We start from the raw sequence: 27841 nt of genomic DNA on the forward strand, positions 1-27841 counted from the left end.
TCTATTATGCCTTAAAGGCTCTGGTTACATGTTATTGCTTTTTTTTTCGCGTTTGAGGAATCCGGCAAGCTTGGAAGGATAGGCTAAGTTCGGATGATTATACCATTTTGATTTTGGCGTCCAATGGTTTAATCGTATGGGGGTGTATATAAGTTCAATTCAGGGAGTTTTACTCTCAGCTTCCATTCTGTGATATCTGGATGTCTGTCTTTTGCTCTTTCGGGGCGGAATAACCCGAACTGCATGTATAGCGCAGATGAGTATCTGATAGAATCTAATGGAACAGGACAGGGTATAGATAGCAAGCTCTACAGTACAACTTGTACCTGGAAATCAAATGTTCCTGCATGTCGATCTCACATTCTTCCATCTGATCTACACATCTCGAACGACTCCAATATACCCCTCATCAACTCCCAACATGCACGAAATCACCATCTCCAACTTCCACGGATTGCTGCGCCAGGATCCTTCCAATGGTCCAGCACTGGTAGCATATTACCTGGAAGCAATCAAGCAACACGACAGCATACTCAGGACCCTTATAACAGTCAACCCAGAAGCCCTCCAATCCGCCGAACAAAAGGCCACAGAAACCGAAACATTCAACAAAAACAACACCCCCTACCCAGCATTGCACAGTATACCCATAATCCTCAAAGACAACTATGGTACAGAAAAGCTCCCCACCAGCGCAGGAGTATCAGCCCTCCAAACCCTTCGCACAACCAACAGCGAAGTAGTAACCCGCCTCCTAAACGCAGGCGCAATAATCCTCGCCAAAGCAAATCTTCACGAATTCGCCTTACAAGGGACAACCTCCTCCTCCCTGGGTGGCCAGACCCTCAATCCATACGATGCAAGTCGCACGCCGGGCGGTTCGTCCGGTGGCACAGCAGCAGCACTGGCATGTAACTTGGGACTCGTGGGTTGCGGGACAGATACGATGAACTCGCTCCGCTCTCCAGCATCAGCGTGTGGAATTGTAGGATTCCGCCCGTCGACAGGGCGAATCTCTTGTACTGGTCTTGTACCTGTTTCTGAGACGCAGGATGTTGCAGGGCCTATGGGGAGGCGTGTTTGTGATGTGAGGGCTTTGTATGAGGCTATGAAAGATAAAGATGGAGATAGATCGATTGCTACATCGATATCCTCTCGCAGACCACGCCGCCAAATTCGAATCGGAGTCCTGGAGGCATACTTCCCACTCGAGGGATCATGTCGAGAGTCGGAGCTGCTCTCTGAGAACAAGATCATACAGGATATCATTCGAAACAGTCTATTCTCTGTCGCATCTCAAGATGAGGATATAATCCTAGTCCCAATTCCACAATCCAGCCACCCAGACTGGAGCATCACAACACTCCTCGAAAAAGCCGACACCCAAGCCTTCGAATTCAAGCACTACCTGGACAAATTCCTCCAATCACCATGTATAAAATCAACGCCACATTGCACCCTCGATTCAATCATCCGAAGCGGAGATTATAATCAAAAAGCCTCGACGTATGTCTTGACAGCTGCACTCGAAGACGCAGAAACATATTCGCCCGGCAGCGTGGCTCATAAAGAGCGATTGAAGTATATCGCCTCACTGAAAGAATCACTAGCTGAATGTTTCGATGCATATGATATCGATGCATTAGCTTATCCACATCAACGACAGTTGCCCGTGAAAATTGGGACTACGATACAGCCTGGTCGGAATGGAGTTTTGGCTGCTTTGACGGGGAGGCCTGCTATTTGTATCCCTGGTATGTTATCTATCATTTGATCATCCGGATAGTGCACAATTTGGCTTTACTAATATTGTGTGATTAGCTGGAAGAAGCCCCAGCTCCGAGTGTGCTGTTCTGGGTGTACCCGTTGGATTAGAGCTCATGGGTCGCCGGTGGGAGGATGATGAGTTACTTGATATTGCTGAGCGAGCTGAGGGAATTTTGGAGGCTAGAATAGCACCTGACTTGAATTGATTGAATGAGACAAGTATAAATGGTAAGGAAAGAGGTTGGCTGTTGTTGCAGAAGACGAGAAGTATGATCTATACGATCCAATGATAAGTTGTATCAGATGACTGTCTATAAGTATAATCAGAAAATAAGACGAGTCATGTATCAATATCCTGCATGGCTTGTCGCAGAAAAGTAAGAGTATACTGGCGACATCCATGGCTTAATGCTAGAATGCCATTTTTGGGCATCTGAACCTTGATTTGGAGTGCACAAATGTGAATGAGTAATCATCCGATTACTTGCGTGGTCTAATGGTCATGACGTCTGATTCACAAATGAATCTCACAATTCTCAGAAGGTTCCCGGTTCGATCCCGGGCGCGAGTACTTCCTTTTTTGCCTTTTATTTCTATGACCAGGCTCTGATCGATTGGCACTCCAAATTCATCCATCAATCAATGTACAAATTGTGCGTTTTGTGAAATTTACATTTCCTTTTTGTTCATTTATGCTGTAGTGGCAAGTTAGTTAACATGACTTTGCATAGGACTAGAATATAAGCAATAGGTTTTGATAAAGCCATAATATATACGAACACTGTAAAGATAATATAGGGGGCCACATATTATCAGAATCTTCTACAAGGTACAATAAAGCCTATCTATGTGTGCACGCACGGCTTCTCTTTGAACGGCCCCATGGGGTTAGTTAGATAGATACGAAGAGCATTTGTGTGCCTTATGCATTTTCAATAATAAATGCCAAAAATATTAAGATCTTTATTCAGCACTTGCGTGGTCTAATGGTCATGACGTCTGATTCACATAATGAATCATCCCATTCTCAGAAGGTTCCCGGTTCGATCCCGGGCGCGAGTACTACTTTTTTGCTTTTCCAATTTCTAGATTATATTTCCTACGACTTTCTTATTCTTCTTCAAATTTTTTTTTTAAAATCTAGTTACTTAGATAACTGATTCTAATCTACATTGCCTACATGGCAGACTTCTTTTTGTACGCCTGGTCCGATTGATAGGCATAAAATCACTTATACAAGTAGCCGATCACTATACACTGTTCATAATTATATTTGACATCCTATAGCTAGTTCCGCTATGGGATATTTCGCGATGCTAGGTAGTTCAGATTAACTCTATGTGATAACGCAATTTACTATATCAACAATGACATGTATAGATCTATGTAAGCTTGTATAAAGCAAAGAGCATCAAAATGTAAAGATGCAAGCCGAAAAGAACGACCAAAAGTAACAAGTATCCGTCAACCAATACAATGCAGAAGCACGCTGTTCAACGCCGAAACCCAATATTTACATTCCGCGGTTAAACTCAACCATACCCTGAGCACCACCCCGACCCTGGAACTCCTCCTCAAGACTAGCAGCACTGATAGCCTGACGAGAGGGGAAAGCAGCAAGGGCAAGCGGCAAAGCAAAGAGCGAAGTACCCAAGATAAGCGCAAGGTTGACAGGCATAACCATACGGGGACGAGCACGTAACCACTCCGTCTTTTCAAGCTTAACCAAGATGAGAGGTGGCAGAACCATGATGGGCGTGGCATTCAGAACACGCGAGATGGCAGTTTCACCAACAGCCAGAGTAGCGGCCTTCTTACTCTTACCGAGACTCTGGACAGGCTCAGCGTCCTCGATGGCCTCACGCTTGGCACGCTCCTCAGCCGAGAGGACGGGGTAGACGTCGATACCCTGGCGAATCTCCTCACCGCGCATGAGGAAGACGTTCAAGGCGCTGGCACTGGCGACGGCCGCGAATGGGACGAGACGAGAGAGGATGAGACGGGTGTTGGGGGAGATGCTCTTGAGACGGGGAACGAGGGCCTTCAGACCGAGGGCTGTGGAGCAGGAAGCAGAGACGGCCATGAGGTATGACTGGGCGATCTGGGATGTGGAGAGGGGGGTAGATTTGTTTGCATTTGCGTTGTTGATTGCGACGTTGAGGGATTGGTTGCCGATTTGCCAAAGGAGGGTGCCAGATGTCTATCATATCATACCATTGTTAGTATTTATTCCATTATTCGAACGGGGTTGGAGATATAGGAAATGGAGATATGGGAAATACTCACTCCGAGTCCTGGAGTCAACATGCCCGCAGTGACGACCAAGTTCGAGAAGACATAGGCTGACATGCGGAAGGGGAGGAGGACAGGTGTGCCGGTGTCTGCTAGCCGTTAGCCAATTGCCCAGCATATACAAAAGTAGATCCCAAACCAGGGTGCAAAGTCGCATCGACGACCTTCTTCGCGGACCACAACTCAGGCGTCATGGCAGGGATACGGTTCTGCTTGTAGGAAGCAATGAGGTTCTTGGCATTCTCCAGACCAGCGCCGGAGACGAAGAGAGTCCTGCAATTGAGGATTAGTATGTATGCAACGCCAACCCTCTCATTCACAACTTACCGAGGATCAGCAATGTCGACGGCATGGCGCACACGACCCCAGTAGGTGGCAAGGTCGTATTGTGAAGCAGGGAGATCCCGGCTGCCAGGGAGAGAGGCAGACATAGCGAATGAAGCACCCGAGTAAAGAATGTGTATAGAGTGTACTGAGAGAGAAGACTATGATTCCGCGGGGAGAAAGTGGTTTTTCGATAATAAAAGGCGGTGAGGCGATAAAGTATAGATTGGCCAATCAGCGGTCTGATCTGATCTATGTCGGAACTCTAATTCGAACTTTTCAGGGCGCCTTCGAACAACATGAGAGGGCTGGTCGAACTATGGGGTATCTTTGCGGGAAGGAGGACAGCCAAAGCAAGCAATATTTCGGTTTTCAATGAGCAGGTCAGACTCAAGACTAGATAGGTCGTGTCTGACTACATCTATGCCGGCCCCTCTCCCGAGATCGGGTCGCCACGCCGATATGCGGGGCTCTGGTAGACTACTGTACTCGAATAAATAATGTATAAGCATAGAGTGATTTTATTCTGGTTTGTCCAGAATGTGAGGGAATAGTACATAGGTATCATGAGGGGCCACAGGATTAGGAAGGGGCAGGGTGGCCTGGCTAATGCATCGTATAAAGAGCCCGGGTGGGCAAGAATGACACAAAAGAAACAAGGCAGTCTTCCACTGATCCAGTATTATCATGTTTACCGGAAGCGGTAGGACTTGTGGGCCAAAGGAGAGGGAGGGGCATTTCCCGTGGGCACGTAAGAGGTTCGGACACGGCGCTTCTGTCTTGATGGTGTTTGGGCACAGAAGACGCAGACGTATACAGAGGGCAAGTTTGCTCGCTCCAATCCGACGCATCTGGTGTGTAGCCAGTGTGTGCATGATTCACTGTGACTTGTTAGAACAAAGCAGCACTCGACATGTTCAAATAGACTCACCATTGAATCATGAGATGGCCACCATTATCCATCGAGCGGCAGACACATCGTGTACCATTGCTTGGATTGCTATGACGATCTGTGCTGGGTGTGGCAAGATCGGGGTCGGTCAGAGTGGTAGGAGAGGCATTGTGTCTGGGGTGAATATCGAAATCGCTGCCGAGGCGCGGAGGGGATGACCGGAGGTGAGTGAAGGTATGGGATGATCGGGAAAGCCGGTTGTTAAAGGTATTCAAAGAAGGTCTAGGCCCACGGCCACGTTCTTTAAGGACCTGTCGGAGTGCATGTGTGGCATCACCACTATCGTCGTCCTCTCCGGGCAACGAGTCGGATGCCGCGCTGCCCCGGGTATAGGTAGAGTCGGAGTGAAGCAAAGAAGAGTGTCGCTTGGGGGTCCGCTTGATATCAGGAGATCCGCGGCGGTTCACTCGCCCGGCTCCTCTTGAAGAGCCAGCCCAAGGCGACATTCGACCCGAATGGGAAGAGCCGACAGTAGAAGCATATGAGCCCTTTGAAAGAGGTCGAGAGCCGGAATCGCTGCGGGAAAGTGGACGCCGGTTGAGGTCAAAGATCGAAAAGGAAGACTGGGCACGGTGTAAAACAGGATAATCTGAGTACTCAGCCGGGTCGGCTTCACTCTCGGTTGCAGAGCCATCAAGATCCATCCCAGTCAGAGGATCAGTCAATCCAGTGGCACCCTCATCGACAGGCTCCATTTCAGCCTTTGCACGGCCATCCCGGCCAATACGAAGCACCACAGACGAGGAACGCGTGGGCAAGCCCGTGGCAACCGAGTTGGCCCGAGCCAAGGGGGTAGGGCGCATCCCTTTCGCCGGAGACGAACGCCCCTTGGAGGGGCTCTTGCGGATCCCGCTCGTGGATGCCATCATACCCCCAGCTTGGCTAAGTGGCCGGTGGGAGCTAGTGATAGCAGTGTGAGTTACACTGCGGGTCAGCCCTGGTCGTGTGCCCCTCGGTGTAAAATCGTCATCTTCCTCCTCGCTTTCGCTCAGACCAACAAACGATGGAGGTCGCTGCCCGTCTGGTGCCTGAGCACGGAGAAGCTCCTCCCGTTTCGACTCTTCCGCCTGGTGGTGGTAGGGCTGCCGAATGCCATGCAGAGTCCTCATCTGCGGCGTGAGATGCGGACCACCAAACCGTCGGGCGGGAGAGCTCAGGAACAAGGCTGGATCCTCCGCCTTGGTGACCGGGACCCGGGGAGAAGTCGAGAACGGAGCAGGGAAGAGAGCAGCATCTGTTGGCGGTGCTGCCGAAATCCCAAACCCGTTCCCAAACTCAGGGAGATCAATTGAGTTATCGATGGTTGGTAGCTGAGGAATGTGGTGTGTGTCGGAGTTTTGACGGGAATCGAAGGCATTGTTGCTGGGCAGAGGAACTTCACCGGCGTTTTCTAGATCCTGATCCCAGAACAACCGCTGCTGTGGGAAGAAAGGAGAGCCCGTGGGATCCAAGGAAGCCAGCTGGAACAAGTCGGGCGAGGACTGCAGGTTGCCAAACATGCGAGGAGACGCCCCCAGAAGACGACTCGGCGTTTCCAAGTGACCCATGCCCCCTGAGCCGTCCACCTCATCGAACTCGGGGATCTTCCGCCTCGACGCACTGGTAGGAGGGGGTGTTTGCATCGACGCCGCTGACTTGGCCGAGCCCATTGGAGGGTAGTCTTCGCTCGCACTCTGGTTCGGCCTCACTGCACGAATCCGCCTAGCCGTATCGGTTTCCGCCCTCTGATCCCTCCCCTTGTAGCTCTCCCCATGACTCGCCTGTCCCTTCAAGGTCGAGTTGGGGCCGAACCTCTGGGGTGTACGATGCAGCTCCGGACTGGAGGCATAAGGGTCGGAGGTATCCCAGGTCACTCTCGGATCGAAGAAGCTGGACTCGAGTTTCGGGGGAAGTCGAACGAAGCCGGAGTCCTCGTCGGCGTTTGCGGTTCGGGATAGCTGAAGCTGAAGAAATCCATGAGTGACTATAGAACAAGAGAACCCCGCAAAGCATACCTGTGAACAGGATCCCAACTCATGTCAGCACCATTGAATGTCCCTGGCAACCTTAATGAGCAGAATGTGAGGGGAGCATTGAAGGGTAAAATGCTGATCAAGGGATGAACGGAATGTTTTTCTTTTTCTCAGTTCGTTTTTTTACGTGGGGACTTTTCTTTGACCTCCACTGATATCCACAGCTATTCCGGACTTTATGCAGGAACGGATAACATCTAACCAGGTTACAGCCTGGAGCCTACAAAGTGTACAGCCTAGATCTGAGCCCTGTTATGGATCACATTTGCAGGGAAGTGCGCCTATCACCTCCTTAGGCCGCTAAACTTGCCCTTGGGGGCGCCGATCCAGACCAAACCGAAACGAGATCCAGCCTCGGGGCAGTTGAAGACGAGCCACTCGGCGAACTTGATTTGCTGCGCTTTGTTCTTTGCGGTTTAGTTCCGGAGTAGCCAGTCCAATGACGACATGATCCATCGGCCACCCCGTATACAGTACATAAAGAAATCAGAGTGGTGTTGGGGAAGTTGTAGAAGGCAGGAAGGGGGAACTCTATAAGTTCCTCTGTAACGTGACCAACATGTACAGTTCAACGTTAACTTACCCCTGGCATGCCCCTACCCACTTCCAGGTTTCTTTCTCGGCTCGGAGTTAACACAATCTTGAGATCGGCGGATCTCAATTTGCTGTTTCTGGGGTGATCCATATCATATATAGATCTCTAATCCACTACTCTACTCCATGTTATGTTATATCATATCATCTCCTACAGTGCACGGAGTAGTAGCGTGCAAAATCTTGCTCGGCGTAAAGTCTGTCAGAGAGTAAGACAAAGCCCAAAAGGGCCGGCTAAATACCGGGAACGTGCATTGGGGCCAAATGTCATAAGTACCAAATAGGAGAGAATTATCTCATGAGGCATTCAAGCATAGTACAATATACCTTGTAGTAGATACTCACTTATAATCATCTCACTGTCAATTTATTCAGCTTAGTTAAAGCGAAAGGGATATTGGCCTGTCAATTTAGGTATTAACTCAGCCACAGCGCCACAACGCCACAGGGTGCCTGGCGTGAAGCATCAAAGATCATTCATTGTTGACTTCAAACATGTCCAAATACAACATATGATGAACAACCCTTGACCTAATCTGATTGGACTTGAACATCCTCCACATATCACAAAACTGCGTCAAAATCATCGCCCTGACGCTCCTTGTTTGAGCCATCCCACCCAACATGGCGGATGTAACCAAGCCCAAAGCCCGCAAGGGCAAGCCTCACCGCAAAGGAAAGAAGAGGCGTGTACGGAATCGTGGTGGCAAGGCCCGCCCCGCGGCGCCAGATGCGGCTCAGACTCAGCCACTATCAGAAGTGCTCAACGAGACCAAACCAAAGAAGCGAACAGCAAAGCCATGGACTGCTGTTGTGCCTGTCTCGGATGATCCACTTGAACAAGTAAGTTCCATCTGACTCGATGGTTAGATCATCCAGGTAACATATCCCATGCAGAATATTGTCGAGCGTGTCCCTATGCCCGAAGAATATATCTTTGTCCCCAAAGGCGATGTGTACATCACACGACACTGCCGCAGTAAGACCAAAGAATCAAACCAAATAGTCTATCTAGTCTACGTAAGACAACCCCCCTCCCCTCTCCAAAAACATGATATCGATTCTAACATACATCCCAGAAACCAAACGGCAAACACACACTCGGAATCCGAGTCCCATCAGAAATTCACACAACAGTCCTCGAGTCAGCAGAAGCAACAGCAGAATCACGCGCAGACGCAGTAAAAGTTCGTGACGCAAACGATGCCCGCAAAAACCGCAAACTCCTCATGGAAGAATTCCCTCTAATGCCCGAGGCAAGCCTGGAGATTATTCTCGACCATGCATTCTTGAAAGGATCTGGACGGGTGGGCAGGACGGCTCGGATATCTGATGAACATCGGATACATTTGGCTGTTGAGGCTCATATTCGCCATGTGAGGACGGACTATGATAAGCTTCTTGATGAGGGTCTTGAGCGGCATGAGGCGAGGAAGCGGGTTTGGGATGAAGTTCAGGCTATTGAGCGGGCGTGGCAGGGCTCTACGATCAAGAAGGAGGAGGAGGTTGAGAAGGATGAGAAGGGACATAGTCCATTGGCTTTGCGACTGGCGTGATAGAGATGAGTTTGGATGGATTGATGGTTTATGCATTTTCGGGGCTTGTTTACATTTTGTGGCTAGAATATGGCTACATGGACAGAGACGGTGATATTGTACTGGCTCTGCTAGGTGTTATGGATTGCAATGAGAATATGATCAGTTACTTTGAGATCAGTAGATGGAGTTGGAGATATACTTGTGTCTCGATAGATGTATACACAATAAAGAAATGATCCAGGCAGAAAGAAAAAGAGTATCGTGGTCCAGATGGATCAGACTACAAGCTATGTACATCCCCCGACTATGTCTTCGTATCCGTATATTCTCATCTCTTGGTCTCCACAATTGTGTATAATTTCAACGCAACCCATTTTGCAATCCGTCTCCTATATCCTCGCCTCCTACTTACTTCATGGCCCGAGGTAAATCGAAACTAAGCCGAAACTATTTCAAATCTCAGCACAAGACATGATCAGGCGAAATTCAAAGTTGTCTTGGTAAAGGGAAGCACGGGGGAAAACCAGCCCTGTCGTCCATCCTCGATTATGAACACTGTTATAGCCAGCGAGAACAGACAGAGTCAATGGCATGGTGGCGATCCTTAGATACAAGTGATTCATGAACGCAACCTGAGGAAGCGCAGCGGGACATTGCGATTAGGGTGTCAAATTGGGCCAATGATGTAGAGGTGAGCCGCGTTCAGAATGGCAAGGACATCACATAGTCCGCAAAGGATAGGGACATAGAAGACATGAAGATGCATCATGATTGGGGGGGGCGATAATCAGGAGGAAATCGGTTACTGGAGTCAGAATGCTGCATGGTTGATGTGGTATTGGAGCTTGAGCTTGAGCTTTGGAATCAAAAATTGCAGCGATTGTGAGCCTTGCCGGTAAAATATCCTAGACAAGCATATCATGTTGAGGACGCCACGTACAAAGAGGTGTCCCCACCCATATATGACTCGAAGCAGCTAGCGTCCATGAGAAAGAACAACTTTGCCAGGGCTGTTGTGCAATTGTATATTTTTGTTCGATGCTGGAAATTCCGTAGTTCTAATGCAATGATTGCATAGCCACTGCCCAACATCCGAAATGCCCCTATTGTAGAATCAAGCTTCACAGAACGTGGCTGGTCCCACTCTGATGCCAAGACCCACTGATCTCAACTGTAGGGCTGCACGTTTATAGATATGAAATAGTCGACAACGGTTCTGATCTTCTCTATATAGTCTTTCATAGCTACTGTATACTCGTCTATTCAAATAGACCAAGAATAGAACGCTGATCTGCCAAGCAGCCAAGCCACACATCTCCACAATAAGCACACAGGGTCCAACCCGGTCAAACCATATTCGAAGAACTTCCCAAAATGGAAAATGCCCAAGTCCGCGTTTCACAAAGACGTTTCCCACATTCGCATCATGGCTCTCAATCACTTACCATGTGGCGCCGCTCATACCTGGGGTCTCTGAACCGACAGAGATCAGCCCTGATAACCGCTATCGTGGTTCTCTTTGTCCTCTTCGAATACCTACCGCTGCCAAGCGCCAGACCGGATGCCCGGTTCGAGCCTTTACAAAACCGACCTCAGTATCTCCATCAATCCCCGTTTCGCACGAATCCCAACTACGAATATGAGACCAGACTCTCGAATGCGCTACGCGACCTCGAGATCGAGGGCCAACTAGGCGGCGATGTCGGAGCTCCGGATACAGTGTGGCAGATAATGTTGATGGACAACGACAAGCGAGGCGACGATTCCCTCGAGTTCGAGAAAAAAAACCCAGAGTGGAAGTATTCAGTAAGACACCCAGCACTCCCCCACTAACCGTTGACAAGACTAACCCTCACCAGCTCGTCAACGCCAAATGGGCAGACAAATTCATAACCGAAACCTTGGCCTCAATCCCAGAACTTGAACATCTCTACAAATCCTACCCAGGCTACGTCCTCCGTGGCGATCTCCTTCGCTACCTCATCCTCTGGTACTACGGCGGCTATTACGCAGACGTCGATGTATACCCAGCAACAAGCATAAGGACCTGTCCATCAATGCAAAACACACTCTTCAACCAGGACCCCAACACCGCCATACCCAACAGCAATAGCAACATCTCACTGGTGATAGGAATAGAAATCGACGAACCCTTCGCCTCAACGGAGAAAATGCAAGATTGGCACTGGGTACGGAGATACGGATTCCTGCAATACACGATGTACGCACCACAACGATTCAGTCCCCTTCTACGAGAAATAATTGTGCGCGTACTATCACACACAAAACAACACATAGCACAGAGTCACATCTGGGGCGCGCGATACAACGAAATGACAACGTTGGAGATAACGGGACCGGGTGTATTCACCGATGCCGTTTTAGATGTTCTTTCTGAAACATTACCATCAGACCATCGACTCATTCAGAAATCCGTCGATGCTGATGAAGGACTGGGTGATTTGATTCCTTCTTATTCGGCGTTTCCTGTGCAGCGGGTGACGTGGGCACCGTTTTATCAGCTGAAGGAGACCCTGTGTATTGATGGTAGTGAGGCGAAGGATGGGAAGATGCTTGGCGGGCTGTGTGTTCTTCCTTTGAATGCTTGGGGGAATGGACAGAGGCATAGTGGGGCTGAGGGGTTTAGTAGCCATCATGCTTGTATCAATCATCGATTTGGGGGGACTTGGAAGCCCTGGAGGCAGAGTTGGAGGAAGTGGTTGTTCGGTTAGGATTGGGTTGCATAGGCGTTTGGGGCATACTGTTCCTATTGGGCGTTTGAGCATCGCATAGATATGTGGTGACTTTATTCTTTGGGGCTTATTCCAGACAATAGGATTTTAAAATTGGAGAATGAGTGTACATTGGCTTGAAAAGCATATTCAGACTGCAGGCGGAGGATAATGATACAAAGTGATATGGTACAACATAGAGGAACAAGGGTATAATACGATGTGGTAGATCGAGTCGGGCAGACCCAAAGATAGGCAAGGGAAATTGTAGCATGCCACACAGTGGCGAAAGAGAAAATGGAAAAAGTCAAGGAAACCAAGAAGCCTAAGCGCAATCCATATGGGCATAGTCTGCATCAACTTCTTCTCGGCGGCGAAGGAAAGAGGCTTCCTCAAAGTCATCCAAGTCCATAGCAGGCTGTTGGACCATGTTGCGACGCACAGCGAGGATTCGACGGCTCTGTCCCACTCCCGACGAGTTATCTTGCCAGGACTCGTCATTGAAAGTGTTGGATTGCGGATAGTAATCCTTATCGTCAAGCATGTCACTGTCGAAATCCAAATCTCTCTTGTGGCCACCCAACGCCCCCGTATATGACGATGTAGACTGCTGACTACTCGGCGGAATCGAAAAGGCATCCCCGTCATCATTCACAAGATATTCATCGTGGTCGAACGGCCGTTTGGTAGAGCCAGAGAAAGGAGTAAGTTCGGCGCTGCAAGGTTGAGCAGCGGGAGTCTGAGCGACACCTGCATGAAGTGGAACCTTCTCTTCAGTCTTAGCCATGTGGGTTCTATAACCCTCTGCCACGGACTTCCGAACCCGCATTCCGACGGATAGGAGAGAAGATTGCACTTTGGCCGGGACGACAGGTGTAGCAGAGAATGTTGCAGCGGAGTAATGGTGATGGTGTGAGACGGCAGGTGTCCCACTAGGCACTGGCTGGGAAGCGGTTGTGAAGTATCCCGTGATGGGAGGTTGGAAGCGGCGCTTCTTTGACAGCGTACTGTTGGAGGGGGCGGAGGCCACGAGAGACGGCATTGTTGGGGAACACTGTAATTTTGTCTTCTGAAGGCTTGATTTTGGGAGGACTTGATGGCTCGATATTCGACTATGTGCGCTGCAAGTGTGACGTAGGGAGGTGAGGGAGGGGTGGAAGAAAGAAAAAGAATGAGCGATGGTCGCTGGGCAACGCGACCTTTTCGCGGGACGCGCGACCAGACGTTTCAATTAGTCCGAATGCGGGATAACGGCCACGTGACATCATGAAGTATAGCCAATCTGGTGGAGGTGATTATATTCAAAGTTGCTGCTCTACAGTCTGATGGAAGTTACTACTGGGTTTAAAGTCAATGGGTAATTTTAACTTATGTAGATTCATGTGTACGCCGATAATAGCACTATATATCCTATGCTTGGACGAACATATCAATGTCAAAAGACAGCAAATGTATAACGAACAATCCTTATTTTTAAACATGACAGACCTCAACTCTATCATTGACCAATGTTTCCACGCTTTCCACCACGCTTGGCACGATCGTGATGAGCCTTGAGCACTGCGCGAGTCTCCACCAAACTTCTCTTGTTCTTGCTGCGGGCTTTACCCAGCGTCATGAGGAAGTTCTTGCGACGAGCCTTCTCCTTGTTGGTAGTACTCTTTCCTTGCTCCTCCTTGCGCTCCTTACGTCTAGCCTCCTTGGACTTGCGCTCAGAGCGGTCGGGCTGGCCCTCCTTGGCGTGGGCAATCTTCTCCTCACGCGTGGCCTTAGCAGCAGACAGAGCAGCGAGACCCTCAATCTCTTGAGCAGTAAGAGGGTCATCAGTGTGACGCGAAGTCCAGGGAGCAGCACGCTTGCCCTTGTTGCCTGGAAGAAGAGCATCGACAGATGCCTGGGTGCGGAGCTCAGCGAGCTTGGCAAGATCAGCGGGTGTGAGGATGCGGGTGGTGGCCAGCTTCATGAAGTCCATTTCCTCCTCCTTCTCGGCTTCCTTTTCACCGTCTTTTTTCTCAGCCTCGGCATCTGCCTTGGCCTTCTTTGAGGGCGGCGCCTTGCCTTCATCCTCGGAATCACTCATTTCGATCTCAACATCCTCTTCCACGTTGATCCATTCACCAGAGTCATCACTGTCGTCATCATCTTCGACATTCCAGGCAGCCCAGTCGGCCTCCTCGTCATCTTCTTCAGCGTCCGAAGGAAGACCCTTCTCCACGTTCCTCTTGCGGCGCTCCTCATCCTTCCATTTGGCCAAAAGTTCCAGACCCTCGATGCCACCAGCCTGCTGCTCACCGAAGCGTCTCTCTTGCTTCGTGCCAGCGCGCAGACCCATGGAAGCTTCCTTACCACGGTCACGCTTCTTGAGCATCTGTGCTCCCACATCACGGTAGAGACTGAGAAGACCCTTGGAGGCCATCATGACACCCTTATCCTTACTCTTCTTGTACATGACAAGATCCTGCAGCAAGGTCTCATCCATGGCCAAGGGCTGTCTCACACAGATCTCACGAATGGCATTGAGACCAGCGGTGGCAACCTCACCAGCGGAGGCTTCAGACACGAACTCGTTGGCAATCTTTTGAATGAGAGGCTCGAGGACATCAGGAGGAACCAAGTCGTGGGAAGCCTGGGCTAAAGAAGCCAGGAAAGAAGTCACAGATGGCTGACGGGGAGTAAGGTACTTTTGGAAGTAGGAGTAAAGAGGCATAATGTGCAACTGGTGTAGACCCACGAGACGGGACACCAATTGGAGAACCTGGAGCTTCTGTTCCAAGTTCAACTTGGACTTTTGGTTCTGGAGATGCTTGTAGAACATAGACTCGGCGAATCCTTGAGGATCGTGCAGCAAGTGAAGTGCCGAGAAGTTAAGAGGGTGGGGCTGGTTCTTCTTCTTCTCCTTGGCCTTGACTGACTTGATGGCCTTTTCGGCGGCACGGGCCTTCTTGCGGGTCTTCTTGTTGATAGTCAGCTGGTGTTTGACTTGACCAACACTGACGGCCTCTTCGTCACTGTCTTCATCCTCCATTTCCTCACGCTCTTTGTCACCACCGAGGAAGAAACGGACACCACCAATGATGACCTTTTCGTTCTCAGACAAAGCAGCCTCCTTCATGACCTCAACGGCCTTGGCCTCAGTCCAAATTTGACGCTTCCATAGCTCTCGGGTGATCTTGATGGCCCAGAGACCTTTAGAAGATGTGCGATCCGACGTGACCAAGTTGAAGAGAACGGTCTGCATAGTCCGGTTCAACTTGTGGTTGGTGGTCTTGGAATTTGAAGTACGAAGCTCCGAAAGGATCTTCTGGAATAGCAAAGCACGCAGAGTCTTGCTAGGTGTGGCGACAAGGATGGGGAAGAGAGTGTGCAGTAGGCTAAAATCGTTAGAACAAAAACAGGGGATTCGGAGAAGAATCAACATACGTAGCGGAGTCAATGATATCCTTCTTCTTCAGAAGCACCAGACTACCAACCAGCTTCTCGCGCAACTCAGTCTCCAACACCAAGTGGTGCTGCATGAGCATGTCAATGAGTTGTTGCGGGAAGTCCTTCAGGATATCGGGATAGCAGTCGGCCACATGGGAGATGAAGTCAATGAGGTCACGCAGAGAAATCACACCGGTATCCGTAGCGGACGAGGGCGAGGCCATGAAGATCTCACGGTGGGATTCATATTGGTAGTGTTGAGCGCGGAAATCCTCAATGTAAGACCTGAGCAGCGCAAAGCGATATTAGCCCTGATCTAGCAGAATGTGACCACAGAAACTCCCCTCGTTGACTTACTTGGGATCCTTGCGAATCTTGTGTTGTAAATTGGGCCTGTAGAGCGCAAAGAAAGACGTTAGTATCTCGGACTGAAAGCTCTGATCGACGGGCGGATCGACTGGCAAAAAGCACATACAGATCAGCCTCGACCTTTTCCAAGGCTCCAAGCTTGCGTTTCACCATCTTGGCAGTATTTAAATGAGAAGGGGGTGGTTGGAGAAGATGTGTTTGGCGGGCGGTCGACTCCAGGTCCGAAACTTTTTTTCTCCGTATCGATAAGCGACAGAAAAATCTCAATATCAATCATGTCAAGCTAGAACTATACAATTCAAGTCCATTAGTCCAACATTTAATACTTAATCTATTGATTTACAAACTACAGAATACAATTGCTCGATTCAAATTGAAGTCAAGAAATTTTTTTTCCTAGGAAATTGGTCATTACAACCAAAGGTCTTCATGATCGCATATCAACTACTGAAGAAAGACTTCCGATTTCGTTCCCTTTTTAGATCGAGCTTTCTCCTTGACTGTATAATATGTACAGCCCCGCAGATGCATGCAAATCCGTTGAATCCCGGTTAAAAACCCCCGTCCATTCCAGTAATCGTAAACAGAGGACCAAACGGAGAACAAATCCAACACAACCCCTTTACCGGTTGCTCTTGGCAACACGCTCGAGCTCGTCCTTCTTCTTGATGGCGTAGGAGTTGGAAGAACCCTTGGCGGCGTTGATCAGCTCCTCAGCAAGGCACTCAGCAATGCTCTTGATGTTGCGGAAGGAGGCCTCGCGAGCACCGATGGTGAGCAGAGAGATGGACTGGTTCACACGGCGGAGAGGAGACACATCGACGGCTGCAAGTGGGTTAGCAAATTGATAATACTGTCGGAGTGGATTGCTACATACCCTGGCGACGGACGGTACCCTGGGAACCGATACGGGTGCTGTCCTCACGGGGACCGCAGTTGACGATAGCGTCAACGGCGACCTGGAGAGGGTTCTGGTCGGTCATGATGTGGATCTGTGTGATACAATATTAGTGACTGAGACGTTCGAATAGGGCGAAGCGGCACGTACGATCTCGAAAGCGTGAGCGACAATGCGGACGGCCAAGAGCTTCTTTCCGTTGTTGCGGCCGTTCATCATGAGAGAGTTGGTGAGACGCTCGATGATTGGGCACTGAGCCTTGCGGAAACGCTTGGCGGCATAGCGACCAGCGGAGTGGGAGAGGTAGACAGGGGAGCGGATCTGGATGTAGTCGCTGTGATGGCGGGTCAGCACCTCTGCAAATTTTGATATCCATGCATTGTCCAATCCTCCAGCGCACTGATGCGATCCTGTTGTGTGCGATGAAAAAAAAATTGACCCATGGTGTGTTGTGGCCCTGCGTTCAGACATTTCGAGATTCCCTTCCTCCACCAAAGATTCTTGCAAAATCCTCCCAATTCGTATCGCTTTTTCTCGCACACAACAAAAGTTCACCTGGCGCATAGAGGATCGCAGAGAAGCACTCACGTCAGGGAGATATCACGGATCTCGACATCATCGTAGCTCCACTTGTTGAACAGCTTAACGCTGCCCTGCTCGGCCAAAACCTCCTTGGGAAGGACAGGGAAGGCGGCGACCTCGACGTCCCCGTTGTCGGACATGTTGACTGTTCGGAGGGGTTCGTGGGAAAATTGACCGGGTTGTCGTTTGGTGATTGAACGTCGATGAGGTTCCGGATATCCACGAAGGAAATTGGTGGACTCGCTTAGGTTGTGCGGGGGTCATGTGATTTAGGGCAGTATGTGGGGTCACCTGATTTTTGCCTTTGTGCCTGAATTGTGACACCTCAGGCATGAACTGTTCGATGATCAGTTTCACTTGGAAGTTTGTATACAATTGGCCTATTTGACACCTTATATATCTTTACCATGAATGGAATTGAGCCCCAGTCTACATGTTAGTCACTATCTGTACCTACAGACTCCTCGGCATCTATTGCCCCAAGTCCAAGACAAGACGGTACCTGACAGCTACATTCTACTAATTTCAAAAGAGAACAAAAATAGTGGAACACTAGAACCGCAGCAACACAACACAAACGTAGACACGAGAAACACCTATAAAACATCCAACATCCTATATATAGCAAGTGTATACATGTCTCAACACTCGGTTCGTCTGACCGCCCTTAGCCTTAGCGGGTGACGTTGCGGCCTTTGCGGAGACAGAACAATTGATCTTCCCCGGCTAAAAACGACTACTTGCGACCAGGCAATCCTCAGCAATTCTGAGTCTGTCTCTTCTACACAACTTGCGCCCTTGAGACGCCCATGCGATGAGGCGTCCTTGACTCCATCTCCCTCCCCCGCGTTTCTACCATACCCCGAATTGCGGTCTTTCGATACTCTGTCCAAATGGCGGAAGAGTCCCCTGAGCTCCAGGCCGCTTTGCGGCACCTAGATCGGGAATTGGAGGTATGTGATGGCATGCGCTTGTCAATTTTTTTTTTCGCTCACACGTTATGACAGGAGGGCGATATCACCGAGAAAGGGTAAGACACGCGACAGTACCTTGCTAGGACACGATCCCCTCACCTCAACCAAATCATTACCGAGACACTGGAACCGTCATTTGCGCAGTCTTGACCCGCAGCCGCACATTATGGAGAGCTAACAACATCAAAGATACCAAAAGCGACGGACTGTCTTGCTTTCCCAGTTTCTCGGTCCAAACAAGCCTCTTGATATCAATACCCACGCCAATTCCCTTCACGATGGCTCCGCGTCCGGATCCGTGGCCCCGCCGGCCATCTTGAGTGTTCGCCCGCCGACTGCCGACTCTTCACAACATATCAAATCCCCCACCTACTCAGGTGGCTACGACGACATGCAAAGCGGAGGTCTCGGATATAGCGCTGGTACCGACGCACATGATCCATCACTGATAACTTCGGGATCTCATGACAGAGATAGCGCGGGCATGCTCCAAGCCCGGGACCGGATGCCCTCATCGGGCTCCTACGACTCTTTGTTCCTTCCAAGGCCACCGATCCCCGGCTCGCAAGGTCTAGATAACTCCAGAACCGCAACTTTAATGAGCCAAAATTATGCCTTTAATCCGAGCTCTCAGCCCGAGTATGTGTCTCAGGCTGAGTATACGCAACCAGAGTATGCCCAAGCCGAGTATGCGGATGATGGTATGGGGTATTACGATCCTGGGTCTGGCGGGCCCACCAGACAATCTACAATGCTTGATTCCCAACAAGGATACTTTTCCGACTTTGCGGGGCAACAGCATGATGACTATAGGGATAGCTATGGAGGTGGCTTCCACCGCTATTCTCAGTCCGGAGAGGCCTTCTCACCCACAGCAAACATGGCGCCGCCATTAATCCCCGCACATGAACTTCAGCATGGACCGGCGATTGAGCATCTCCTGCCCCTTGAACCTCGAGAGATTCCATTCGCACTGAACGACCCGCATGACAAGAATATCCCTATGGCCAACTTTGACAACCTACCCACGGTATTACGGCACCGTGCTCGAGCCCACCCAAAGCAGCCGGCATATTGGGTACTGGATCCTAAAGGCAAGGAAATTGCATCCATCACCTGGGAAAAGCTGTCTAGCCGTGCGGAGAAGGTTGCTCAAGTCATTCGCGATAAGAGTAACCTCTACCGCGGAGACCGAGTTGCTCTGATTTACCGCGAGGCTGAGATAATTGAATTTGCGGTTGCTCTCATGGGGTGCTTCATTGCAGGAGTTGTTGCAGTGCCCATCAACAGCTTGGATGACTACACAAGTCTCAACGTCGTGCTTACATCGACGCAAGCCCACTTGGCTTTGACCACCGAAAACAATTTGAAGAACTTCCAACGCGACATCACAGCGCAGAAATTGAATTGGCCACGAGGTGTTGAATGGTGGAAAACAAACGAGTTTGGCAGCTTTCACCCGAAGAAGAAGGATGAGACGCCAGCTCTGCAAGTCCCCGACTTGGCCTACATTGAGTTCGCCCGTGCCCCCACGGGTGACATGCGCGGTGTCGTGATGAGCCACCGGACAATTATGCACCAAATGGCATGTTTGAGTGCAATCATCTCCACGGTACCCACAGAGTCAAGCGCCAGGCAATATGGAACCAAGGGCGAGACGATTATCAGTTATCTCGACCCGAGACAGGGCATCGGTATGATCATGGCCATTCTGTTTACTGTGTACGGTGGGCACACAACTGTGTGGCATGAGAACCAAGCTGTTGAGACCCCCGGTCTATATGCCCACCTCATCACCAAATACAAGGCTACAGTCATGGCAACCGACTACTCTGGTTTGAAGATTGCCACATACAACTACCAACAAGATCCGATGTCTACCAGACATTTCAAGAAGAACTCGGAGCCTAATTTTAGCAGCGTTAAAATCTGTTTGATCGATACCCTTACTCTCGACCCTGAATTCCATGAAATCCTGGCAGACAGATGGCTTCGTCCAATGAGGAATCCCCGGGCCAGAGAAATTGTTGCCCCGATGCTTTGCTTGCCAGAGCATGGAGGTATGGTCATCAGTATGCGTGATTGGCTGGGTGGCGAAGAGCGAATGGGATGTGCTTTGACACACGAAATGGACCCTGCCAGCCGTGATGATGACAAGAAAGAAGACTCAAGCCTTACCAAGTCGGAGCACAAGACTGGCTTCGGAAGCAGTCTTCTAGGTGGTGGAGCACGTGTCTCTGCGCCCAAGAAGAGCGACAAGAACGAGCTTAGCGAAGTTCTTCTCGATAAAGAGGCCTTAAAGAGCAATGAAGTTGTTGTGCTTGCCATGGGCGAGGATGCCCGGAAGTATGCCAGTAGTATGCCTCATGCTGTTCGCGTTGGTGCCTTTGGCTACCCGATTCCTGACGCAACCCTTGCTGTGGTTGACCCCGAGACCAATTTACTTTGCACACCAAATGTTGTTGGAGAGATCTGGGTTGATTCGCCATCTCTATCTGGTGGCTTCTGGGCATTGCCAAAGCACACTGAGGCAATTTTCCATGCTCGCCCCTATAAATTCGAAGAGGCCAACCCAACTCCAATCCTTGTGGAACCTGAGTTCCTGCGCACTGGTCTGCTCGGCTGTGTGATTGAGGGCAGACTGTTCGTCCTTGGTCTCTATGAAGATCGCCTCCGCCAAAAGGTGGAGTGGGTGGAGCACGGTCAAGAGATTGTCGAACACCGATATTTCTTCGTTCAACATTTAACTGTCAGCATCCTCAAGAAGGTGCCGAAGATCCACGACTGTACTGCCTTTGACGTGTTTGTGAATGAAGAACATCTTCCGGTCATTGTGTTGGAGTCTTATTCAGCCTCGACAGCGCCAACCACTTCTGGTGGCCCACCAAGGCAGCTTGATATGGTCCTTTTGGATTCATTAGCAGACAGGTGTATGGAGGTCTTGTACCAGGAGCATCACCTTCGGGTATATTGTGTTCTTCTCACAGCACCCAACACTCTCCCTCGTGTCACCAAGAACGGCAGACAGGAGATTGGTAACATGCTCTGTCGCAAAGACTTCGAGGCTGGTATGTTGCAAGCAGTACACGTCAAGTTTGGAGTTGAACGGTCGGTGATGAACTTGCCTGTTGGCGTTGACCCCGAGGGAGGTATTTGGTCTCCTCTTGCCCTGTCATCACGACAGGACATGCTTGCATACCAGGAGAAGCAGTACTCCGGTGTAGACTACCGCGACGTTGTGATGGATGACCGCACATCCACACCATTGAACAACTTCAACACGATTGTCGACCTTCTGCACTGGCGTGTCTCCCGTCAAGCGGAAGAGCTGGCTTACTGCTCTATCGATGGCCGTGGAAAGGAAGGAAAGGGTATCACTTGGAAGAAGTTTGACTTGAAGGTCTCTGCGGTCGCAACCTACCTGAAGAATAAGGTCAAGGTACGACCAGGAGATCATCTCGTTCTGATGTACACACACTCGGAAGACTACATCTATGCTATCCACGCATGCTTCTGTTTGGGTGCTGTTGTAATCCCCATGGCACCCATCGATCAGAACCGTCTTTCCGAGGACGCTCCTGCATTCTTGCACATAATCAGCGATTTCAACGTCAAGGCGATCATCGTTAACACGGAAGTTGACCATGTCATGAGACAAAAGCTTGTCTCCCAACACATCAAGCAATCTGCCCAGGTTCTTCGAATTGGCGTTCCCGCAATCTACAACACTACAAAACCTTCCAAGCAGTCTCACGGATGCCGTGAACTTGGTTATACTGTGAAAGATACTTGGCTCCAAGGGAGCCTGCCAGCTCTTGTTTGGACCTATTGGACACCAGATCAGCGCAGAATTTCTGTGAGCATCTCCCACGAAACTATCATGGGTATGTGCAAGGTTCAGAAGGAGACTTGCCAGATGACCAGCTCGAGGCCGGTACTTGGAAGTGTGCGTAGTACACTGGGACTTGGATTCCTTCACACCTGCTTGATGGGTATCTTCGTCGGTAAGTTTGCTGTTCCTGTTGGATGCCCTCCATTCTAATGAAATAGGCGCCCCCACGTACCTTGTTTCTCCCGTCGACTTTGCACAAAACCCAATGACCCTTTTCGTCACCCTTGCTCGATACAAGATCAAGGATACTTACGCCACTAGCCAGATGCTGGACTATGCTATGAGTGCCATGGCCGGAAAGGGCTTTCAGCTTCAGGAATTGAAGAACCTGATGATATCCGCAGAGGGAAGACCCAGAGTAGATATCTGTATGTATAAGCGCCATGTGGAGGGCTGGATAAAAGCTGACATTAATCTCGCAGACGGCAAAGTACGCCTGCATTTTGCCAATGCCAGCTTGGACCGCACTGCGATCAACGTCGTTTACTCGCACGTTCTCAACCCCATGGTTACCACAAGATCGTACATGTGCATTGAACCGATTGAACTCTGGCTCGACCTACGCAGTCTTCGTCAAGGCCTCATCTACCCCGTCGACCCAGACGCAGATCCTACCGCGCTCTTGTTGCAAGACTCGGGTATGGTGCCAGTCAATACGCAGATTGCGATTGTGAACCCAGAAACCTGCACACTGGCTCATGTCGGCGAGTACGGTGAGATTTGGGTTCAATCCGATGCCTGTGCTCAGGGATTCTACAAGTCAAAGCAAGAGTTTGATTCCGAACGTTTGAATGGCCGTGTTGCGGATGGTGATCCCAGCGTGCCTTATGTCCGGACTGGTGACCTCGGCTTCCTTCACACTGTCACTCGGCCGATTGGTCCTGGTGGTCAGCCGGTCGAGATGCAGGTGTTGTTCCTTCTTGGAAGCATTGGTGAAACCTTTGAAGTCAACGGACTGAACCATTTCCCGATGGATATTGAATCGTCTGTGGAGAGGTGTCATCGAAACATTGTCAATGGAGGATGGTAAGTATTTCACACTTCATTGAACTGCTTGATACTAACATAATCTATAGCGCCATTTTCCAAGCTGGTGGATTGATTGTTGTCGTGGTTGAAGTCACTCGCAAGGCATACTTGGCCTCTCTCGTCCCTGTTATCGTTGATGCTGTTCTTAACGAGCACCAAGTTGTGGCCGATATTGTTGCATTCGTCTCTCACGGCGACTTCCCCCGTTCTCGTCTGGGAGAGAAGCAGCGTGGAAAGGTCCTGGCATCTTGGGTAACTCGGAAGCTGCGAACAATCGCTCAATTCAGCATTCGCGATATGGAGGGCTCCGGCAACCCCTTCGGAGAACTGCCTCAGCACCGTATGAGCAGAATCTCCAAGCCTGGAAGTACCATGGGCAACAGTATTCGCCACTCGACCATGAACCCCGAGATAGAACCTCTTCCCCGCTCTCCCGCTGGAGTGACACTGGAGGAAACCATTCACCCAGAAGCTACGTATAATACCGACGTGCCCCCCCCAATGCCGCATGAGCTTGACACCCCCACCGATAACATGGCGGCAAACCCTGTTCCACAGCCTAATCCAGCCGTGCCTCACATCAAGGAACCCCAGTCTGCTACTTTAATGACCGAGTTTGACGACTCACACTACGACACGCTGGACCAGGTGGATGGCAACGCCGGCGCTGAGCGCGACTTCCGCTTCAGCTTTGAAATGGGCAACACTGCCATGCCACCGCAATCACAAGGGTTCATCCCCCCTGGTAGTGAGCGGCCCTCAACCGGACGAGAGTCGCTTCCTAGCCAGCAGGGATGGGATTATAGCAATGCGCCAACAATTGGTACAGCATATGCCGATCCAATACGACCCAGAACACAGGACAGCGGAATTATTGACGATTGGCCTCAAGAAGCCTTGATGTACCAGTCTGCCCTGGGGGATGACGGTCATCAAGACTTCCACCGCACAACAAGCAGCAATAGTGCTGCGCGACGCTACGATGGAACGGGCTACGATGCTTAAGTCGAGCGCGTATGTTATACATGTTTCCGTCATTTATTGCTCAAATGTCCCGGGTATACTCATTGGTCGTTCGATTCTGTGGCCTTCTTTTCTTCTTCTCACCTAGCATTGCGCTTTGGTTTGTTCAGTGCTCATTTTTGCCCAAATACCTCGATCAGCCTTGTGTTTACTTCGCCCTTCTTGCATGTTGCGCTCTGTACATACATAACTACCCGATTTTCACTGCGTTTGATATCTTCTGTTTTTAATGCCATTCTCTGGTTCACGGGTAGAATTAAAGACACCTATAGGCGACCTGATTTATGATTGTTTAATCGATATTTAACCAAGTTCATCTGCTGCCACTTACATGAAAAGGGGTATATAAAAGAGCCCGGCTTGGGCCCATGCTATGATATGAAACAAATGCAAGACGCTAGCCGCCGCAACATGATCAGTCTCCAACTTATACCTCTGCCTCAAAAACAAATGCTATCATAACACCACCAAATAGCACAACCCCTGCCAACACAGGAAGCGGCACCTGATGTGCCAAAGTAAAGGGAACCAGCGCCTGGTTTTGCGGTCTCAGCATCTGCGGATAGAAATACCAAGTCGATGTAACACCCAACCAAGCCATAGCCCAGAGAAGATCAAGAGTCTTCTGCCACATCGGCCGAGGTGTACTTTTCCCTGATAGGGTCTGAGATTTCCAGAGTGCCTTGATTCCATCTTCAATCAACAGTCCTAGTGGAGCCATGGCAAAGAATAAAACGGCTCCAGATTCTCGCATGGGAATTCCTTGCACGAAATCAAGGACGACATGCAGTCCTCCTGAGAGGAAGAACACAACGAATACGTTCGTATAGCGTTCTAATGGAGACCTGGATGGTAGACATAGTAAATCGCGGGTGACAAAAGTACCCATAGAGGTAAGAGGTTGTTGGAGCAACTGATGCCAGAATTTCCTATATCTCATTAGCATTCTCCTTCTACTCAAATGCCAGAGCGCAACTTACGCCCAAAACCCTCGCATTGTACTAGCATCCCCAGCCTTCCCAAACAACGGAGGGCAGTTAGATGGCGAGTCAAACCAGAGCCCAACAACAATGATAGAGAAAGCCCGATGGTGAAAGTCAATCAGAATACGACTGACGACAAACCCAGCCACAAGGTTCGAAATAACCCGTTCAATCCATTGCTCAACAGACAAATCCCACTGAACAACCAACGGCAGAGCCCCATGTTTCTCCTGCTCCAGCGCTTGCTCTAAAGCAAGCGTAGCAAAGAGATCCAGCGCCAGATATTGCCAAAGAGCAATAACGAGCTGTCGAAGCAAGAAGCGACCTCGCGAGGGCTCCTTCAGACCCCTACGGTGATAATAAGCCGGCTGCTGTGGCGCATTTCTAATCTGCCAGGGTGTGTTAATGCCCCTCGGCTGATAAAAGAGCCGAACAACATAATAAATACGCGAAAAGCCGTTGCCAGCTTCGACGGGTAGATCAGAGACATCTTTCGGGTTGAGAAGTAACCAATTGAAAGATTGGAGGACGATAGTCAAGGTCAGACGGGCGAATTCACACCATATAAAGCCAGGACCTAGTTTTGCGGCTAGGGTTATGGCTCTGTAGGCAATCCATATTGAGCATGGAATTGAGAGATAGCGGAGGGTTGATCGCTTTGGTGTGGTTAGGAATAGGCTTGCCGGTAGTAGACAGTGGATTGCATATAGAGTGAGGACCTCTGGGATCTTTGAATATTTTGTTTTGTCCATGGCGGAATAGGGGCAAGCCTTTTGAAGATGAAGTCCAGTCGATATCCAAGTTGTCAATCTTTGCCCACGTGAGATTGGTGTTAGTGCCTGGTTTGTCAGGCCAATAATTCATATTAGTTATAGATGTTTTGTTGAGATATCTACGTCGGGTTTACAATTCTTGCACCTATTCGGAGATTTAGTAGAGACTGCTGCCTCTTATTTGATGATTATGAATTAAACATATGGAATTGACGAGCTAAGTAGTATACAGCCCTTGCCCTTTAGGACCAACAACACTCCTGGGAGTATGATGTACATGCGAGCGATCATCCTGCGAATGATAATTCAATGAATCATCGTCCCTAGATCTCGATTCCTCCAATCGAGTGAGTGGAAACTCACTATCCATCTCATCGATTCGTTTCGACGTATTACTCTTGCTCAGAATAGGACCACTTGCCGGTTGCGTGGCGTACTCAGCCTTGGCAGTATTAAACAGAGACGGAAATGCGGCCTTGAGAATAGGTCGGAGCATTGGTGCGCATCCATTAGCAGTGGCAAGTGCAGGTTCAGTGACGCTCCAGAAGGCAGCCCAGATCATGGAATATGGAAGATCGAGGAAGTCGACTGCGGTGAGGACTTTAATGCGAATGATTGTAATGGAAGAAATACTAATCAATTAGTATTTGTGATGATAGGATAGAGAGATAACTCACAAGATGCCTAGTCCGAAGATACTGTATAATGCCATCTTAGTTGCGATGGACATCTGCAACTTCCAGATGAAGCGGATGGGCAAGATCATAATCATCACATCCGTGAGAAGATTGAATACTCCGATTGTTGTAAAAGCGACATTCTGATTCCCGCAATGACCTGGTAGAGTCGGATTCCAGTTTCTCTGAAAGGGTGTACAGAGGAGAAATACCTGGAGCACACTTCCAGTCCAGTATGCAGCAGCGCAGCCCATGCAAACCCACGTCAAAATGCGAAATTCCGGTGTCACAAAGATGCGCAGATAGAGAAAGAGGTAGGAGAATTTCGCCAAGACCATGGCATTGTAATACACCAGTTGGTAAACGATGAGCAATTTCAACATGATCACAGTATTTTCCGGTGGAATCTGCTTGAAATTATGGCGCATACCAAGGCGAGCATAGAGGTAATGCATTGCTAGCATTCCATATGTGTGCAGCATGGCAGCGACACAGAATGCATCATCCCACCATATTTTGCTTTTTCGAATATGACGCGACACAAATCGTAAGATCACCAAAATCGTAGCAACAGCCACAAGGATTGTATTGGCGATGAGACCGTCGCGGACGACAGGGAATGTGAAGACATTGTATAGATGCATAGTTTAAGGCGGTGACATCCCTGCCTCGACAGAACACAGTGGATGAAAGAAGCCGACCAGGATAATTTAAGACATACAAGTCGTCAAGCTACAAACAATTCTACGGCGATTTGCAGGGGCCGTTGTGATTCGGGCCGTACTTTTGATCCCGATGGAGCCGAAGGATTCGGAGATCCCCTTATGATTGGCACGATTATGAGCTAAAACACTAGTAGGGGCCAAATGCGAGACAATGCCCTTGTTAAGATGATAGTCCCCGCCATGTCAGCTCTAGTCAGCTCTAGACAGGAGGCTAAGTAGGAAACTAAGTGTCATTGGCGGCAGGTTAGGGCTTTTTTTTTCATCAGCCGGGGTGATTCCGGA

At 49.7% G+C, this 27841-nt stretch overlaps 10 protein-coding genes across 10 annotated transcripts; 4 read left to right on the forward strand and 6 right to left on the reverse strand.

The window, feature by feature from the left end:
* Nucleotides 1–421: 421 nt before the first annotated feature.
* On the forward strand, nt 422–1973 carry N7508_002776 (amidase; the record flags this gene model as incomplete). Its single annotated transcript, XM_058460842.1, has 2 exons — nt 422–1754; nt 1822–1973. The coding sequence occupies 2 exons, from the start codon at nt 422–424 to the stop codon at nt 1971–1973; spliced, it is 1485 nt and encodes a 494-aa protein (XP_058321419.1).
* A 1307-nt stretch (nt 1974–3280) lies between these two features.
* On the reverse strand, nt 3281–4490 carry N7508_002777 (sideroflexin family transporter; the record flags this gene model as incomplete). Its single annotated transcript, XM_058460843.1, has 4 exons — nt 3281–3967; nt 4054–4148; nt 4199–4332; nt 4387–4490. The coding sequence occupies 4 exons, from the start codon at nt 4488–4490 to the stop codon at nt 3281–3283; spliced, it is 1020 nt and encodes a 339-aa protein (XP_058321420.1).
* A 584-nt stretch (nt 4491–5074) lies between these two features.
* N7508_002778 (PHD finger domain protein) lies at nt 5075–7296 on the reverse strand (the record flags this gene model as incomplete). The annotated part of the gene is made up of 2 exons (XM_058460844.1): nt 5075–5264; nt 5315–7296. Coding segments are annotated over 2 exons (2172 nt in total), but the record flags the coding sequence as incomplete, so codon positions are not given.
* Nucleotides 7297–8565: 1269 nt separating this feature from the next.
* On the forward strand, nt 8566–9497 carry N7508_002779 (DUF2293 domain-containing protein; the record flags this gene model as incomplete). The annotated part of the gene is made up of 3 exons (XM_058460845.1): nt 8566–8784; nt 8839–8961; nt 9021–9497. 3 exons carry the CDS (start codon nt 8566–8568, stop codon nt 9495–9497), a joined length of 819 nt encoding a protein of 272 aa, XP_058321422.1.
* A 1428-nt stretch (nt 9498–10925) lies between these two features.
* On the forward strand, nt 10926–12211 carry N7508_002780 (uncharacterized protein; the record flags this gene model as incomplete). The annotated part of the gene is made up of 2 exons (XM_058460846.1): nt 10926–11285; nt 11339–12211. The coding sequence occupies 2 exons, from the start codon at nt 10926–10928 to the stop codon at nt 12209–12211; spliced, it is 1233 nt and encodes a 410-aa protein (XP_058321423.1).
* Nucleotides 12212–12536: 325 nt separating this feature from the next.
* Nucleotides 12537–13253, reverse strand: N7508_002781 (uncharacterized protein; the record flags this gene model as incomplete). The annotated part of the gene is made up of 1 exon (XM_058460847.1): nt 12537–13253. The coding sequence occupies one exon, from the start codon at nt 13251–13253 to the stop codon at nt 12537–12539; it is 717 nt and encodes a 238-aa protein (XP_058321424.1).
* Nucleotides 13254–13709: 456 nt separating this feature from the next.
* N7508_002782 (SDA1 family protein) lies at nt 13710–16156 on the reverse strand (the record flags this gene model as incomplete). The annotated part of the gene is made up of 4 exons (XM_058460848.1): nt 13710–15582; nt 15632–15919; nt 15992–16027; nt 16110–16156. 4 exons carry the CDS (start codon nt 16154–16156, stop codon nt 13710–13712), a joined length of 2244 nt encoding a protein of 747 aa, XP_058321425.1.
* Nucleotides 16157–16625: 469 nt separating this feature from the next.
* On the reverse strand, nt 16626–17623 carry N7508_002783 (40S ribosomal protein uS7; the record flags this gene model as incomplete). The annotated part of the gene is made up of 4 exons (XM_058460849.1): nt 16626–16828; nt 16881–16995; nt 17052–17235; nt 17490–17623. 4 exons carry the CDS (start codon nt 17621–17623, stop codon nt 16626–16628), a joined length of 636 nt encoding a protein of 211 aa, XP_058321426.1.
* A 753-nt stretch (nt 17624–18376) lies between these two features.
* N7508_002784 (putative AMP binding domain protein) lies at nt 18377–24383 on the forward strand (the record flags this gene model as incomplete). The annotated part of the gene is made up of 6 exons (XM_058460850.1): nt 18377–18436; nt 18491–18513; nt 18647–22461; nt 22508–22717; nt 22772–23375; nt 23426–24383. 6 exons carry the CDS (start codon nt 18377–18379, stop codon nt 24381–24383), a joined length of 5670 nt encoding a protein of 1889 aa, XP_058321427.1.
* A 445-nt stretch (nt 24384–24828) lies between these two features.
* N7508_002785 (wax synthase family protein) lies at nt 24829–27478 on the reverse strand (the record flags this gene model as incomplete). The annotated part of the gene is made up of 4 exons (XM_058460851.1): nt 24829–25330; nt 25382–26223; nt 26435–26789; nt 26835–27478. 4 exons carry the CDS (start codon nt 27476–27478, stop codon nt 24829–24831), a joined length of 2343 nt encoding a protein of 780 aa, XP_058321428.1.
* Nucleotides 27479–27841: the final 363 nt, after the last annotated feature.

Source organism: Penicillium antarcticum, assembly GCF_028974205.1.
Source record: "Penicillium antarcticum strain IBT 31339 chromosome Unknown utg000003l_segment0_segment0, whole genome shotgun sequence".
NCBI classification, from domain to species: domain Eukaryota; kingdom Fungi; phylum Ascomycota; class Eurotiomycetes; order Eurotiales; family Aspergillaceae; genus Penicillium; species Penicillium antarcticum.